Below are 18,842 nucleotides of genomic sequence, written 5' to 3'. Positions count from 1 at the left end.
CTTTTTATCTAATTACTGCCCCAAAGCCTCACCTCCTAATACCATCACCTTGGGGGAGAAGATTTTAATGTATGAATTTGGTGAGAACACAAATGTTCAGACTGCAGAATTCACTGAAATGTTTAGTGGATCCCACAATCTGGGGGCCATGTGCTCGGTTGGTCTCCTAGAGCTGCCCCTACCCCTGACCACAACTGCTCTGTCCTCAACCCTCATCACCTTCTCTCCCACCCTCCTCCTGATAGACCTTCTCAGTCATCCCACCTGACAGCTTTCCTGTTCTGAGGATTCTTCTGGGTGTCTGTTTCTCCCGTGACTGGAAAACCCATTTTTCTCTAGTGACCCAGTATCAATTCTTCCAGTTGTTTAAATTCAGTTCAAGTTCCCCAAAGGACCCATCCTGACTCAAAATTCCCTCTTCACCTAACTTCTGTACTACCAGAGTTCAGTCACTCTATATCCTTTCTTGAAATACTTGTTCCATGAGATTCTTGCGTCCTTAGACTATGTCCTATGACTATGTATATGTGCTTTCCAGTGGCTGGAGCCAAGTATAATTATAGGTGTTCATACATTCACTGGGTGCAATAGTCCACATGTATTTGTTAAATGCCTACTTTTTTTTTTTTTGAGACAGAACCTCAAGCTGTTGCCCTGGGTAGAGTGCTGTGGCGTCACAGCTCACAGCAACCTCCAACTCCCAGGCTCAAGCGATTCTCCTGCCTCAGCCTCCCAGGTAGCTGGGACTACAGGCACCCACCACAACGCCCAGCTATTTTTTGGTTGTAGTTGTCATTGTTATTTGGCAGGCCCGGGCTGGGTTCGAACCCGCCAGCTCTGGTGTATGTGGCTGGTGCCTTAGCCGCTTGAGCTACAGGCACCGGGCAGCCTACTTTAGCTAAGCAGATGCTCAACAAGTCACTGAGTAAAAAATCTGTGAATAGGGGCAGAGAAATTATAAAATAAAAATACCAGAAATTACAAAAATTGTGTTCCATTCTGTATCCACCAAAATTATCAGTGATTGCTGATTACTTAACTGTCATGTGTTTGACACTGTGTTTGGTGAGGCATGGGCCATGAAAGAGTTAAGCAATATGGTCTGTGTCATTTCATGACTTTTCATTTAATAGTGACAGGAATACGTGAAATACTTTAAAGAAATGGAGGCTAATTTCTGAGGTCCATTAAGGATGGACTTCAGGGACAGGTCCTGAGGAAAGGCAAAGAGAAAGGGAAGAATCAGTGAGGCATTGAGCTCCCATAAAAGTTCCCTGAAGATCTCCGGTCTTCAGCTGGGCCAAGGAATTGGGGGTTTGGATGTGAACTTAAGGGCTCATGTTACACTGCAGGAGTGATGGCAGACTGTGCGTCTGGGGGTCATGGAACTGGAGGGATGCAAGCCTTCATGAGGATTGCCCTGTTGGAGAGCGTGGAGGTGCAGAGAACAGGTGGTGGGGAGGGAAGTCTATTTCAGGAGGATGAAATGAAAAATGTATGTGAGACCTCTAGCAAGGCATCTAAACCAAAGCATGGATCATAAATACTTGTTACACCCTCTCTGCTTCGATCTAGCTTTTAGGCAGTTAATGATACAGACCCTCTAGCCATGAAATGATCTTTACTCATTTTTCAAGTGATTAATAATCTTTTCTTGGGTGTCACATTTATCCCACACCTAAGTTTCCAACTGCTAGATAAAGAATCTTGCCTCAGAACTCTATCAAGAATTCCAGCTGCCTGAAACTTCCATGTGAAATACATCTGTGTCCTGCCTATGTCTATATCACTACCTGTGCTCTGTACACGTTTCTGTATCAACACTCACACTTGTCAGTCTGTATCTATCACCTTCTATCTCTGTGTCTGTCTGTGTACACAAATTGTACATAGATAGTGACAGTGAGAACTCCTGGGTGATGACGCCTCCATCCCTTTTGACTCCCTGTAACTTGTAAATGTCTTTCTTTTTCAAAGCGAGTTTGCAAACGTGCATGTGGCTTCTTCTGTCCCTGACACCCCAGCTCCCCATGGTTGCACTCCTGTGTCTGGGCAGTGGCCTTCCTTTCAGGGAGTAAAACGACTCTGTCCTCACTCAGTGCTGACCACATGTATGTGCCTTAGCTCCAGTCCCTCACTTCTACCATCTGGTAAACCCTGTAACCTTGTCCCATTTCTCCTATTTTTATTAAAGGTAGATATTCTCCAAAACCCTCTCTGAAGTCTCTTTATGCTTTGTCATAGTGATCGTTACTGATGTTAACTGCTGTGATAAGTAAGTCCTGGAGCCCTGCACATTCCGGCGTTAACTTCTGCCCTTGTCCTTTGCCAAAGGCATTAAAATTGCCCGGGGAAGTGCCATGAGGTGCTCCAGTAGGTCACCTGGATGCCATCTGGATTTTTCCCATATATAGCAATGGCTTTCCTCTTATTGATGATTAGGTGAATTTGCCTTCCTGCCTGTGTCGTAGTGCGGGGAAGTTAAAGGGGCTGGTGCAGCTGCAGCAGGACCGTTCCTGTGTCCCGGGAAGGACACTCTATACCCTGCAAGGACCAGAGCCTTTAGACTCACAGCCTGCAGGTGCCTTGGGCTTCATTCCCAGTGGTCAGAGGGCCAAGATGAACTACCCTGTTTCCCCGAAAATAAGACAGTCTTATTTTAAGGTGTGCTCCTGAAGATGTGCTAGGTCTTATTTTCAGGGGACGTCTTATCTTTCCAGTAAGTAAGTCTTATTTTTAGAGGATGTCTTATTTTCGGGGAAACGGGGTAGTGTGTTCTTCGTTTTGGATGGTGTATGCTTCATGCTTCAAGCCTGGCCTCTGAAACCTTTCCCAATGTGCTGCCCCTGCATCCGGATTATTTTGCACTTTGTCCTCCGATGTATTTACCATTTCTTTTTTTTTTTTTGTATTTACCATTTCTTGCTAATCCATTTCAACTAGCAGGATGTCATTAATACAGTCAAACAATTGAAGTTCTGAGGATGCTGTAGGTGGTTTCAGTCCCTTTGTACATAAGTCCCCTTGAACATATTGTAACTGAAGTAGAAAACCGTACGGTGTGCTGTTATCCATCCCGGTAAGAGAGAGCGCTTTCTATTAGGGAGGGAGCAGAGCACGGAAGCCAGGCCAGTGGCTGCATTCCCTTAACTGTCCTGTCGCTCTGGGCTCTGGTGGCAGTTGTTCCTGGGCTGACTGCTTGGGCTTTTTGAGTTTCCTTTTAATTTCCTCTACAGGGTCATTTCTTTCTTTAAACCTTGCTATATGTAGGAACATTTTTATAACTATTCAAATATTTTCTCCAGGATCTCCATGTGTTCATAGCAGATTATTGGTCTATAAAGGCTCAGTCTGCCATGTTGCTGAGAGTTAAGAGGGACAATGTTTTTTACGTAACTCAGCTGTGAGAGGAGGAGGTAGTAATAGCAGCTATACAGGGTCACAGAGGGAATGAGTGTGTGTGGACATACGTGGTGACTCTTAGGTTAGACATAGAGAGGATTATAATATTTTGTCTTTAGGGAGAAAGTGTTAAAAGAGAACAAGTTGACAGTTCAGTGCACAGTCAATGCCTAATTGACTAAAGCCCTGGAAATGGAAATGAAGGCTCTGGAAAGACTTTGGACAGTTCAGAGAGGGGAAATGAGGGACACATAATACCTTAGGTACATTATTGCTAAGATTAAGTTGACCCATTATAGATCCATGGCATTAAAATACTGAGGGATTTTTTTCCACTTTGTTTTGTATTAGATATTGTTTGAAATGAGTGGGGTAGCATAATTTAGTGAATGTTCACGTTGTTAAGAAATTATCTTCTATAAAATTAATAGTTAATATTTATTTGTTTAAGGAAAGGGCTTTTGATGAGCTCTTATAGCATGAAGAATTGGGTATGAAATAAATGTGTTTATTTTGTGTCTTGTTATCATTACATAGGAAATAGACTTCTATAAATAGACTCCAACAACTTTTTTACTATTAAAAATTGCCTTTGTCCTGACCTCAAATTAATATATTCAGTTTATCTTCTGCTTGACATAAACTTGTGTAGCTCATTTGCCAGCAAAAATACATGATGTTTGTAAAGGAGATTTTGTTCTTGTACAGAATGTTTTAAGAGAATTCAAAATTTTTAGGATTTATTTCAATTTATTAGTGAACCCTGACCATAATTTGAATAATTGCATATCTGGATGGAATGTTGGTGATACAATAGACTAATTCTTGTCATAGATGAATCCCTCTGAATATTCTTTAATCCCTACATTCTGCTTTCTATTTGTCAGTGAAAAGGGAGCAACTATATAACATTCTTAGTTTGATATGATGGTAATTTTTCTTTTGTCTTTGGGGAAGTTCAGATTCTATATATTATTATAATTCAATTCTAAAAATATTTATTTAAAACTCTATAATGCCTGGTACTATGGGAATATCGATGAAGTAAACACAGTGCCTAGTGTCCAGGAGATCACCATCTGTAACAGGGGAAGATACCAGGGCCGGGATAATAAGGGGTCCATAGGAATACACATGAGTGGATTAGCAGTTTAAGTGGGAATGAGTGAGGGAAGACGTCCAGAAAGAGATTATATTTGAATTTAAGTTTAAACAACTGATTCATCAGTCAGCTAATATATTTTGAACTTAAGTTTAAACAACTGATTCATCAGTCAGCTATCGTCTTTATATTAAAATGATAAAATTGGGAAAATCGGTGTTCAATACAGTGCGCAGAGGGCCTCCGCCTTTGACAACGTAGTGTTGGTGTGTGTGAGTCCCACGCTCAGCAGCTCAGCCCTTTGCACAGGGCACACTCTGAGCAGCCCCAGATGATGACAGAAATTGTTCTGGAGCGCATCTTGCCTTCCCGCCTGTTGAGAAACTGCAGGAAACATCTTCCTTTGTCTGCGCAGGAGCCCTGTCCTGGTTTTCCAGTGCAATTGTCGCCACGTGATCTGCTTAGACTGCTTCCACCTGTACTGTGTGACAAGACTCAACGACCGGCAGTTCATCCACGACCCTCAGCTTGGCTACACCTTGCCTTGCGTAGGTAAGTCTAGAGCTTCTTTTCTCCACTTCTAATGCTAATGGAAAGCAAAAGAAGAACTTTTGATGAAAAACTACCTTTTATAAACATACCTAATTCCTAGCAGAGGGTTGAAAATTTGAATTTGATCATTACTGAGTAAGAGACATTAATGTTTAGATCCCAAAAGGATCCGTGTTGAACTAGAAAATGCTTAACTTGCATATAGGCATTGAAAATAAGTTGGAGAATATTACTTAGCCAAGGTCCACAAAGTATGTCTGTGGGTTAGATTCACCCCACAAGTTTTTGATTTGTTGCCCTAGACCTAGAGCAATATTACCCAAATTCTTAAACTGTACACCACTATCACTAAAAAAAGTTGAGTACATACTCAATATATATTAAATAACATATATGAAGAAAGAAATTAAAGAATGAGATGAATCGTAACTGTTTAATATTTAAATTTTTGAAAATATTCTCACATCGCAAAGCACCCTTTATTTGCATTGTACTATTATTACACGTATAACTTTTAATTAAGGTGAAATTCATCTAGCATACCTTAGACATTTTAAAGCACAGTTGGTGCATTCACAATGTTGTACGACCACTGCCTGTATTTTTAGAAGCTCTTCATCATCTCAGAGGGACACCCCGCACCCCTTGAGTAATCACTCCCCGTTACCCCAGGCCCTGCCCACTGCAGTTCTCATTTCCATCTTCCTCTTTCACTTAGCTCAATGGTTTTGAGGTTTATCCAAGCTGTAGCACATATCAGTGCTTCTTTCCCTTTGATGGCTGAATAATATTCCATTATGTGGTTACACCGCAACGCGCGTAGACATTCCTGTGTGGATGGGCATTTGCGTTTCTGCCTTTTTGGCTGTTGTGGTTAATGCTGCTCTAAACACTCATACACAAGTGTCCAGATAGACACATGCTTTCTTTCTTTGGATATACACCTAGAAGCAGAATTGTGTGTTTAACTTTTGGGGAACTGCAGCTGGCAACCGTCCTCCACAGCTGCCATAACACCGTGTAGTGCCACCAGCTGTGTACAAGTTACGGTTTCTGTTTCTCCACATTCTTGCCAAAACATGCTCTTGTCCTTTTTGGGTTTTTTTACTAGTCATCCTAGTGGGTGTAGAGTGACATCTTATTGTGGATTTGGTTTTCCTTTGTTAACAAACAGCGATGTTGAAGATCTTGGGTGTGTGCCTCCCAACTGTGGATCTTCTATACAGGAGTGTCCATGCAAGCCCTCTCCCTCTTCTCCTTTTTTTCTGGAGACAGAGCCTCAAGCTGTCACCCTGGGTAGAGTGCCGTAGCATCACAGCTCACAATCTCCAGCTCCTAGGCTTAAGCGATTCTCTTGCCTCAGCCTCCCAAGTAGCTGGGACTATGGGCGCCCACCACAATGCCTGGCTGTTTTTTGCCTGTAATTGTCATTGTTGTTTGGCAGGTCTGGGCTGGATTTGAACCCACCAGCTCTGGTGGATGTGGCTGGTGCCTTAGCCGCTTGCGTGCACTATAGGCGCGGAGCCCCTCTGCTCCTTTTTAAATAGGGCTGTTTTTCTTTTTGTTGTTGAGTTGTAAGAGTTCTTTAAAGATTCTGGATACTAGACCTTTATAAGGTAAATGTGTATGATTTGCAAATATTTCTCCTATTCTATAGATTATCTTTTCACTTTCTTGCTAATGTTCTTAGATGAACAAAAGTTTTTAACTTTGATGAAATCCAGCCCATTTTTTACCTTTGTTGTTCCTATTTTTGAAGTCAAATATAAGACTCTCTTGCTCTGTTACAGATAATGAAGGTTTACTTCTGTGTTTTCTTCTAATAGTTTACATTTTATATTTCAGCCACTGATCCATTTTGGGGTAATTTTTGTAAACAGAGTGAGGTAGTTCCTCCTCACAACATATATATATATGTTGTAATGATTGCATGTGATTAAATATGCTTCATTAATACTAAAAATTGTAATTTGAAACTGTGGGATACCATAATCATTCAATAGTCAGGTTTTAAATTCAGTTTATTTCAGTACTTACTTTTAGTGTTGATGATAGTTAATAAATATATTTCAAGGTGATACAGAGACCCACACACAGAGAGCTAATTACTTTGTTGACTCTGTAAATTACGATACTCATTTTTTAATCATATCTGCCAATAATGCAGTAGTGTTTACTAAGGTTCACACAATACATATGTCAATATATTATCAATGAAAACTCATTAAAAAGTATTGTGTTTTTATATTTTTAACAAAGATATTCAAAAGCCAGTAAGGCAATTATTCACAGATTAGAAAACTCTATTTTAAATATTTTAAATGTAATAATTTTATATTAGTAAAACCTCTACCGTCACAAAGCCACAAATGATGGAAACATTTCCAAATACTCATTTTTTAAATCTTCTCTTCATACTCAGGATAGTTTTAGTAGTCAATTCATTTCTCACTTCTTTTTTAAATGTTTATCTTTCTTAATAAGAAATTTTCAAATATATGAAAGTAAAAGTAATACTACAATGAACGCTCCATCAGCCAGGCTTTGTAGTATAACAAGATGTTTTAGGCTTTTCTTGTAATTCTTGCCAATGGCCTAGAATCAACCATCTTTCTTGGAAGCTCTAGTTCCCTTTCATAGGAAATATTACAGTTTTTACTTTAATTTTAAAGGTTAAGCATCTCTTCATATGTTAAAAAAATTTAGATTCTTTTGCATTTCTTTTTCTCCTTCATTTAAAAAAATCACTTCTTATTGAAGGGACAGGTTAAGTGACTATATTATTTTCAACAACATTTTTATATAATGCACTGTTGACAGTGTCCTATGGTCACAGGAAAAGTTAACAAAGCTGGATATCTTGTATGTCTGTAAAGAATGCATGTAAATTAGCTTTAATTTTGCTAGTTTTTTGCCACACAATAGCTAAAAACCTCTGTGGAAAAAAACCGTGTGTGGTCAAGTTCTATCTCATTAAAATGCACTACATGTATTCTATATTTTAAATATGTTTAAATGCCTTTTGAAATTCATTTTATCTTAAATTTAATGTCAGTGACATCCTTAGAATCTTACACATTCCTGAGTACAACTTCTTGGTTTTCATGGTAAATGAGGCAGGGAATTGGTGAATGTAATAATGCTGCTTTGTAATTTTTCTCTGTAATCATTTCAAATAATTTCTGGGAATGTTGCCACCTCATTATTGGTTATTTAACATTATATTCATAGAGATTTGCTTTTATTTTAAAAAATGCCACTTGCTATGGAGAAATTATTTTCCCTGGCACTTCTTTCCTTCAGTGTTTAACAACAGCAAGCAAAATGTTACGTTGTTCTTCGTGTGTTTTGCCATGAAAAGGGAATATTGTGAATAACCAGCTAGGAAGGTTAGAAGCTACTGTCTTTCAACTGCGTAGCAAATCTCTAAGCAGCACACTTCTGCCCAGTACTTAATATGTATCTCCAGAAATACTTATAAAAAAATCCAGTTTAGTTCAGTTTGCCACAGTATTGTTTATCATATTTTATTTTAGCCTTTTGAAAAACTGTGGCTTCAAGTATAAATATTTCCCCATATTACATAAAAAGAGACTTTCAAATGTTACAGAATTTTTATTTCATTATTAGTAAACTGGATTATCTCATTTTTCCTCAACATACTCATATCATTTATTACTTTGTTTTTAAATGTGTTGCTGAATGCAACAGCCTCACACTCCCCTTAGCCTATCATATACCAAACTTGGGGTTCACTTGTGTACCTACATTGTCAGTGTTGCTTTATTTTCATTTTTCTTGTGCTTTTGTTGATTCTATAATTAACGGTTTATTTGCAGGGGTTTTTTTTGTTTAAGAAAAATTTTTAAAAATTACTGTTTCAACAGATTTAGGGGGTACAAATGAAGTTGTATTACATGGATCTTTGGTATAGTGGTGAGTCTGAGATTTTAGGTGCCTGTCACTTGACTAGTGTACATTGTACCCAATTTGCCCCCACCCTCTCTCTCCGTCCCCTCTTCAGAGTCTCCAATGCCCATTATGCTACTCTCCGTATATGACCATGCATACTCATGGCTTAGCTCCCACTTAAAAGTGAGAAATTTGATTTTCCATTCCCGAATCACCTCCCTTAGAATAATGGCCTCCAGTTCCGTCCAGCTTTCTGCAAGGGACATTATTTCCTTCCTTTTATGGCTGAGCAGTATTCCCTGGTACATATGTGTATGTGTATGTATATCACGCATCCACTCATATGTTGATGGGCATGTGAGTTGATTCTGCATCCTTGTGATTACGAGCTGTGCTGTGGTAAACGTATAAGCGCAGGTATCTTTGTGGTAAAATGACTTCCGTTCCTTTGTTGGATACCCAGAGGTGGGATTGCTGGATTGAATGATAAATCTACCTTTAGTTCTTTTAGACATCATCATACTATTTTCCATAGAGTTTGTGCTAATTTACATTCCCACCACCAGTATATAAATGTTCCTTTCTCACCACGTCTGTGCCAACATATGTTGTTATTTGAGCTTTTAATAATGGCCATTCTGCCTAGAGTAAGATTTGCATTTCTCTGATAATTCAGTGATAATGAACATTTTTTCATGTTTTTGGCCATTTGTATATCTTCTTTTGAAAATGCTTGTTCATGTCATTTTTAATGTTTTTCTTTTTCTTACTGAGTTATTTTGAGCTTTTTAAGAATTATTCTAAGTCACTTATGTTTTTAACAGAGTGGTTAGTTAAAATGAGATAATTTATTCATAATTATATGAGCCGTGTAAAGGTAAGTGACACCACCTCTCTCCGGGGTGTTGTAGGACTCCCAGTGCTCCCTGGGGAGACCCTCGGTAATACACAACTTGCGATCATCCGATGTACAGACCAGGGCATGGGAAGGTACTAATAGTTTGTACAGTAAGCCTCAAGGAAGGTTAATTATTTTCATATTTTAAAGAATACCTATTTACATCCTAATATTACCACAATAAACTGATGCAGCATTTGGCACATATCCTGAGTATTCACAGCACCTCAGAGAAACCAAGTTCAAATCCTGGCTCTGAATCTTACTAACTCTGTAATGCAGGGCAAGGTACTTATTCTTTGTGTGCTTTGGTTTAATTTTAGGTAAAATGGGGATAATGCAATGTCACCTTTTTCATAAGTTAAAGTATAATTACCATTAAGTTAATGCTGAAGACAGTAAGCGCATATGCCTGTCAGCTTTTGCAGTGCCTTGTTTCCATAAACACTACACGTGTATGTGTGCCTATGCCCACACTTGTGTGTATATTTATAGAGGAACTTGTGTTTGGACATTCTTTGAGTATAGGTTGGTGTTTCCTATAACTCAGTGCACAAATTAACCAATTATCAAGAATTATTCGCCTACCCATCTATCTGGCCAAATTCCTTCTTGATTAATTTGACTTTGCCTTGATTCATGGAGCATATAATACAACATAAGATAAGATAGCGAAAGGCAGAAATAGAAAATCAAAGCTGATTTAAAAATTTTTAAAAGTTTAAATCAAAACAGCAGACTGTGAGGCGTGAGAATCTAGTGAACCACGTCACTTGCATGGCCGAGTCTTCTCCCATGGTGGGGTTGATTAAAAGCTTACTCGTATATCAATGACTGTGAATTTTATAAATAAAATGTATTAATAATATGTTTGGAAAGCAAAGATGGTGGTTAACTCTGTGCAGGAAGTAGGGTTGTACTGAAAGGACAGCTTTGTGGAGGCCGGACTGGCGCAGGGAGGCCTGAGTGCGGGCCTGGACCGCGGTTACCTGCAGCACACTGGGTATGTCGCTGGCCGAGCTGCTGCTCCTGGTGCTGCAGGATGGTTCTCTGAAGCCTCTTGGCCAAAAGTCCCACCTGTGTAAAATCTTAGGACCTCCTGAGTCAGGTCCTGGTGCTGTCTTTGGTTTTTGGAGCCTTAGGAGTGGACCTTGTCGATTTCTCTGAAGAGGAATCCAGTTACCTTTCTCCCTTCACAGTTTACAGTGTCTCGGCAAATCGTTTTAGGCTCCTGTGGTGACTACTAGCTGTATTTGGATTTTAAGTCTTCAAAACAAATTAAAGCAATATTGATTTGTGTAAACAAAGGATATTTTATCCCTAAATTCATCAGTTCCTTTCAACAATAAAGTTTCTGTCTGACCACAAGAGATGGGTACTAAAAGCCACAACTCAAATCTACTCTGGGACTTCCTGACCTTACGGGTTTAAATGAAGCTGAAAATGGGCAGATTCATTGATAAAAACATCATTTGAATTTGCTTTATACTCGTGTTCCTACCTTGGCATAGGCCAAAGGATTTTGATGCTTAGGAAGTAGAATGCATTCTCTTGCTGGAGTGGCATACTCACCCCTCAGAGCTCCTCGGAAGGAGGCACCTGTCAGGGGCACTGCACTGCTCCGGACTTGGCCGTGCTCTGTGGGGAATACCGCTGGCGAACTCTTAACTCCTCTGTATCCTGTCCCCAACACACACCGACAACCCCTCCTCCCAAAATTCATTATTTGGTCTCCCCTTAGCCTGGGAAACCATGTGACAGTGTTTGGATAATGACATTGCAAGAAGATTATGATAATAAAAACCCTGAGAACAGTTTTCTGGGATGATTAACTAAATATCAAAGCATTCTTCAAGTAGAATTAGAAAACTGTTTTCCAAATTGCACTGGTCCCTCAGAAGCCACAGTGGAATTATGTATGTGTGTATGCAGGTATGTGATCTTGTTAACAGTGTCTATATACATTCATTTCTATATAAACACCTAATACTTCTTGCTACCAAGACATATGTAATAAGATCTTTTGTGTTTGCATAATCTAGTCTTTCAAGTCTCTTTGAAAATTTCTTAAGTGAAAGACCTGAATTTTAGACATTATACATTCTTCAAGTTCTGGCTAGTCAAGAATTAACCAGTCTTCTTCATTGAAAAAATTATGACAATGAATAATTAAAACTGGTTTAAAATACCTTCCAAATACAAATTCTGCCCTCCTGCTGTAAGATCTTCATTTTACCAGAAATTTTCTTATACTCTGTAAGGATGGAATGTGCAATTTTATTTCTCTGTGAGTCAAAAATGAGCAATTTAACTTGAGCTATATGTAAATGCTTACTGCATATAAGGTGACATTCTCAGTATATGTATGTACCATTTACACCACAAAGACCTACTAAAATAGGGATTCTTCTTCTCTCATTTTATAAATGAAGGAATGGAGATGTATAGATGTTAATTAAATTGGACATAGTATAATAATACAGTAACCGAGCTGGTGTACAAGCCAGGTAATTGTGGCTCTAGAACTTGTGTTCTTAATCACTTATGAATAGATAAGCCTGCAAACAGTAGTTAAGTAGGATACCTTTGGAAGTTCTATGGAAAAGAAGGTCAAGAGAAGAATATCTGTAATTTTTTAGCATTATTCCATATTCCAACCAACTGTAAACCTACAAAGTAGAAAGTGTCATTCTCACTTTACAGAGAAAAAAGTTGAGTCTTAACTATGATTAAGTGACAGGAAACACAGAGCGAGGAGGAGTAGGGCTGAGATTTCAACCCTGATGCCCATATTCCTACCCCTCTACCAGCCTGCTTCTCTCAGGCTGTGGTTCTCAACCCCACCTGCACATTTTAGCCACATGGAAGCTTTAAAAGATCCCAGTGTCCTAGTCACCTCAGGCCAATTAAATGGCCACCATTTGCATTAGACATCAGTATTTGTTAAAGTTCCCAGGTTTCAAAGTTTGAAAACTACTGTAAGGGTGGGCCCTCTGTAAGCACAAGGTATTTTCAGTGGGAGAGTTTTGAATTAATAAATGCAAAATGCTCCCTCTTCCCATGTTTATTTTGTCTGTGAGTGATTTGATTTGCTAGCCAGCATAGGTTTTTCAATAAATGTCAAAGGAGTTCAAAATAAGTTTAGCAGACACAGCCAAAACAGCCTATTTCCAGAACTTCTGATGAACTCTTACATAAAGGTGTGGACTTTGGAAAAATCTTCATAATTCTTCTGAAATATTTGCCGTCTTTTTGATGGATCTGCTGTTATTAGAAGTCTATACTAGGAATTATTTTGAAATGCCAAAGCACCCTGTCTATCTCCTGTTAACACTGTCCCTCACAAAACTTGGTGGAGCTTTATAAACTTAAGTTCATTTGTTGTAGAGTGCTGACCTAGAATTCATGTGATGAATACTACATGAAATGTACTCACTATTGGTCCTTCGTGAGCCCTGGCAACACAGATTCTCTGTAGCCTTGGGGGAGTCCACAAGAGTAGTTTTTTCACCTTCCCTGTGACATATCTTTGGCATCACCAGTAATACCATCCAAGTGCATCTTTTTTTTTTTTTTTTTAACTTATCTGTCCCCAGGTTACCTTTCATGTAATTCCCATTTCAGCTAACTTAGAATGCTATTTCCTTTCCATCTCATGTGTCTGCTAACTTGCTATGGTTCATCAGGGTCTTCAGCATCTCTTTCAGTAATAATACAGCATGAGAAGATATTCCGGTCCTTTTGAGACATTCGTGATGCCTAGAAAGTCAAGAAGCCTGGGTCCCAGACAGCCACGTATGGAGCCCAACACAAAATCCAGTCCAATACAAAAGAGTATTTTCTGGCTTGTGATCATTGTTCTCCCAAATACAAACAATACTGCCAGTATAATTCCTAAAACCACATTGGAAATGTAAAGAAATATATTAAAAGATGCATTACCAAAGAAGATGTGCAAATGTTCAACATACTATCATGAACAGAAGTAATGACAGTGGGCACCATTGTCTTGATCCAGTTCTTACGGGGAATGATTTCAACTTTTCCCCATTCAGTATGATGTTGGCTGTGGGTTTGTTATATATGGCTTTTAAAAATTTTGAGGTTCATTCCTTTTATTAATGTTGAGTATTTTTATCATGAAGGGGTGCTGGATCTTGTCACATAGTTTGTCCACATCAATTTAGATGATCATCTGGTCTTTTTTTTTTTGGCTTCTGTTTATGTGGTGAGGCACATTTATTGATTTATGTATGTTGAACCCTCTTTGGATTCCTGGAATGAAGTATACTTGATCTTGGTAGATGGATTTTTTTTTTTATGTGCTGTTGTATTGTTAGTATTTTATTAAGGATTTTTGCCTCTATACAGGGTGAACGTAAAGTTTGTGTGCAATGTATTCATAAGGAATATTGGTCTATAGTTTTATTTTTTGTAGTGGCATTTCCTGGCTTTGGTATCAAGATGATACTGGCTTCAAAAATGCTTCTGCACAGCTAAGGAAATAATCAGCAAAGCACATAGACAACCTACAGAATGGGAGAAAGGACTAAAAACAGACAACCATATTAAAATGTGGGCAAAAGACATGAACAGAAGCTTTTTAGAAGAAGATGGACAAATAGCCAACAAACATACGAAAAAAATGCTCAACATCACTAATCATCATGGAAACGCAAATTAAAACCACAATGAGATATCATCTGACCCCTGTTAAAATGAATTTTATCAAAAATTCTCAAAAAAATCTATTCTGGTGAGGATACAAGCAGAAAGGGACACTTCTGCGACATTGGTGGGAATGCAAACTCAAATTAGTGTGACCTGTATGGAAAACAGTGTGAAGATTCCTCAAAAAAGTAAACGTAGATCTACCATGTGATCCAGCAATACCACCACTGGATATCTACCCAAAGGAAAAGAAGTGATTTTATCATAACGATACCTGCACTTGAGTGTTCATTGAAGCACAATCCACAGTTGCAAAGATGTATTATCAACTCAAGTGCCCGTCTGTTCATGAGTGGATTAATAAAATGTGGTCTATGCATATCATGGAATACTACCCTGCCATGAAGAAAGATGACTTTACACCTTTTGGAACAATTTGAAGGGAACCAGAGATCATTATCCTAAGTGAAATATTTGAAGAATAGTAGAAGAACACATGCACTCACTATTAAATTGAAACCAACCAATGAGCACTCATGTGGACAGAGAGAAGTAAAACTCTGTGGAAATCAAGTAGAAGGGAAGGTGGGGAAAGGAATAACACTTGATCTTGGTAGATGGATTTTTGAGCCACAGGTGCCACCCCTGTACCAACTTAACATTTTAAAATTTTAAAAAATGTTCAACACACTTAACATCTTTACGTAGTTGCTAAAGCATTGGGAAAGGGGAAAATCTAACTTGATAGACACACATTCAAAACAGGTAAGAATATAAATTTATTTATCTCCAAAAAGCAATTTGAAAATCCATATTATAAGCTTTAGAATGTCCACACACAGTCTCAGTGTGTCTTTCCTCTGAAATACACCACCATTATCTTCCTAGCACCTGGATCTTGCATAACTGTAATTGAGTTACCATGAAAATGAGCACACCAGAATTGAAATCAGGGCTGAAACTCCCAATGTGCTGTGGTGCAAAGCTGATGTCCTTTCTATATTAAAATTAAGTGACATCAAATCAAACTTCCTAAGTTTCTGATGGAAACCCCTTTCCATCTTACCTGGTGGGAGTGGCTTAACAATTTTGCTGGTCTTCCTTTGATTTGGATGTATGATTTGGATGTATGTGAATGAAGTCAGGCTAGAACTCTAACTCCTATAACCAAAGCAGTTTGGGAATCACAGTGACTTAACAAGGTCAAGGTTTATCTCTACTCATGTTATGGTCCCGTGTGGTCTGGCCTCTGCTCCACACCAGCATTCAGGAACCCAGACTCCAGCCCCTGCCATCTGGCAATTCTGTCACCCTCAGCAGCCCCAGGTCTGTGCTGGCTCTTCTTTCTGGGGCCAGCTGGCAGAGGAAGAGAGAGAGTCAGCGTATCACCCTGGAGCAGTGGTTCTCAACCTTCCTAATGCTGCAGCCTATTAATACAGTTCCTGTGGGTCACAACCCACAGGTTAGGAACCGCTGCCCTGGAGCTTAATGTTTGGAGGCCAGGCCTACAATGGGGCATGTCACTTCTCCCCACCTCCATTACAGCAGAACTCATCCCGGGGTCCTGCTGAGCCACGTTGTGTGGGCTGGGAGGGCTTGGAGTAGAAATATCGTCTGGCCCTGTACCAAGGAGGAAAAGCAAATGGGGCCATAAACACACAGCAGTCCTAATGCTGGGGGAGAAGAGAGTGAAAGGTAAAATTTATTGAATGGCTTTTTAGCTTTCCTGTCCCTGCAACAGGAACAACACTCCATAAAGTGACTTCATTATCAGGAGTGACTGGTACATGGACAAGGACCAGGAAAAGAGCCGTAGGACAAAATTGATGGTGTGGCAGGGCTCGTTCTAGCTGGATCAACAAGGCACTGTCTGCTCTGTCATCTGTTTGGCCTTGGACATGCTGCCTTCATAGAATCCTGCTTCAGAGAGGACAATGGGATTTTATATTTGTTTGATGCATACGTGTGTCTTCAGTGAATTACAAATGAAGCAATTCTAGGCTTCTATTTGAAATAGTACCAGAAGCATCACTCCCTTCATCTTTAGGAGAAGCCTCATGTCCTATTCAACTTCATCCGATTCTTACTTTGCTTCTATTTCAACTTGATGAACTGCATTTTTTCTTTTTTTCCTGCATCTTATAAAATAGTTTAAAATAAGATAACATTTTAGAAAATAGAAATAAGGTGGGAATGTTCTGAATAGCTAGCAGACAAGCAAAAATTATTTCTTTCCACCCCTTTCTACTCCAAACCCTTCCAAAAGAGAGCATTCTACCTTATAAGGGTAAAAGCAAACCATTATTTAAACATAAATTTATTACTCATCCAAAGAGATCTAGTAAGATGCCAGTAAGTGTTTAAGATAACTGCAAGCATTGTTCAAGACAGATTATCTTTAGGTTTTTTTCAAATATATGTACACACACACACGTGTATTCTTTTCCCTGTCTTATCTATTGGTACAATTTTGAATCTGTGCATTCTTCATCATGTATATAGTGAGTGGAGATGTATTCTTCCAGGGGCTGGAAGAATTATAATAGTCATCAATAGAATGCTAATTTACCTTTAAGTATATAATTTTATTTATTTTTTTAATCCTTCACAGATGTTATTTTATTTTATTTTATTTTTTTATTAAATCATGGCTGTGTACATTAATATGATAATGGGGCACCATACACTTGGTTCACAGACCGTTTGACACATTTTCATCACACTAGTTAACATAGCCTTCCTGGCATTTTCTTAGTTATTTTGCTAAGACAATTACATTCCACATTTACTAAGTTTCACATATATCCTTGTAAGATGCACTGCAGGTGTAATCCTATCAATCACCCTCCCTCTACCCACCTCCCCCCTGCCTCCCTACCCTTTCCCCCTTCCCCCTATTCTTAGGTTGTAAGTGGGTTATAGCTTTCATGTGAAGGTCTGATTTGACACATTCTTAAAGTGATTGTGAACCATATCATGCATAGATAACAGTGCTTAAAACACTTTTGTGTACTTATAAAGAACCCTGTGACCACCACCCAGATCAAGAGAAGGAACGTTGCCAGCACCCCAGAAGCCCCCTGTGGGACCCACCCACCTGATCACAGCCTCCTCCTTCCGCTGGGATGTGACCACTATTCTGACCTTAGTGACAATAATTCTTTACTAGTTTTTTTTAAATTTCAGATTAATAGGAGGGTACAGATGTTTAGGTTATGTCTAAACCCTTTCATTTCTAAGGTGAAGTTCAAGTTGTAGTTGAGCCCTTCACCCAGAGGACAGGCTGAACACCCTCACACTGGCCACATTAGGTAAGATCCCATGAGTCCTCCTCCCTCCTCTCCCCTCCCTGAATAATATAGGTATCTGCCTGCTTTGAACTTTCGAGATGATGCTTGAAAGACCAGGCCAAATTTCCCTCTCCAAAACTGTCTAAGTTCCAGTAATACCCCTAGTTATGAAACTTTGAGCACATGTGCAAATTATTCCAACATTCAAGGTTTTCATTCTTATTTTTGTTATACTATATACATATATATACATAAATGTGTATGTATAGTTAATTGCACTAGATAACGGCCATCTTCCTCATCTCAGTTGTTATTGGGCGTGATAAATTCTGTGCTCCCCGTCAGAGCTATAAAGTGAACGAAAGAGTTTCACGGGTGGCATGGTTGCCTTACTGCACTTCAGTGAGAATTAGGGTCTCGTATCTGCATGATGAATTTTAACAAGCTCAGCTCACTGCCTAAGTTCACTTTCCTCGTCCATTTGAAAGTGTTGCACATGCCGCTGTCAACTGCTTCTCATTTGGTGTTTTGGGGGTTCTGCTTCCGTCTGCCCCACGGTTTACATCAGGCCATGTCCGTTGCCTCGAACCACCTCTGCAGCAGCTGGCTTGCGGTGAAGCCGCAACACCACAGGCGGGCGAGCAGCACCGTCAGTGTGATCGCTCTGGGATCGGGGAACAAGATGTGTGCTGTGTCTCCACAAGCTACAGATTTTTCCATCTGGTTAAAACTTTATTCTGAAAGAAACCAGGACCTTTGGGTCAAGAAAATTTAGGTTTATTTGAGGTCAAAATCCTTTTGGATTTTAAATACATACTTCTGATTCAGACAGGTATTTGTTTCATTGTTCTAGCTGCAGATTCTGTTCCTTCATCACCACTATCACACCATCATCATCCAGAGCCGTTTACTCAGAGCCTGAAGGTGCTGGGTTTCAGACGTGTGTTACCTTGACCACTTAAAAACACACACACACACACAACATTTAATGACTGTGATAAAACTTTATTTCTCC

The 18,842-nt window shown here is 39.2% G+C and overlaps 1 protein-coding gene across 1 annotated transcript in view; it reads left to right on the top strand.

The window, feature by feature from the left end:
- The window catches only part of PRKN (parkin RBR E3 ubiquitin protein ligase), a 1,304,782-nt gene that overhangs the window by 901,586 nt on the left and 384,354 nt on the right, over nucleotides 1-18,842 (top strand). Inside the window, exon 7 of the mRNA XM_053591297.1 lies at nucleotides 4,920-5,056. Coding sequence (XP_053447272.1) covers nucleotides 4,920-5,056 — 137 coding nt within the window. The remainder of the gene's footprint in view (nucleotides 1-4,919; nucleotides 5,057-18,842) is intronic.

Source organism: Nycticebus coucang, chromosome 5 (genome assembly GCF_027406575.1).
Source record: "Nycticebus coucang isolate mNycCou1 chromosome 5, mNycCou1.pri, whole genome shotgun sequence".
Lineage (NCBI taxonomy): Eukaryota > Metazoa > Chordata > Mammalia > Primates > Lorisidae > Nycticebus > Nycticebus coucang.
This window is presented reverse-complemented; position numbering and strand designations above follow the sequence as displayed.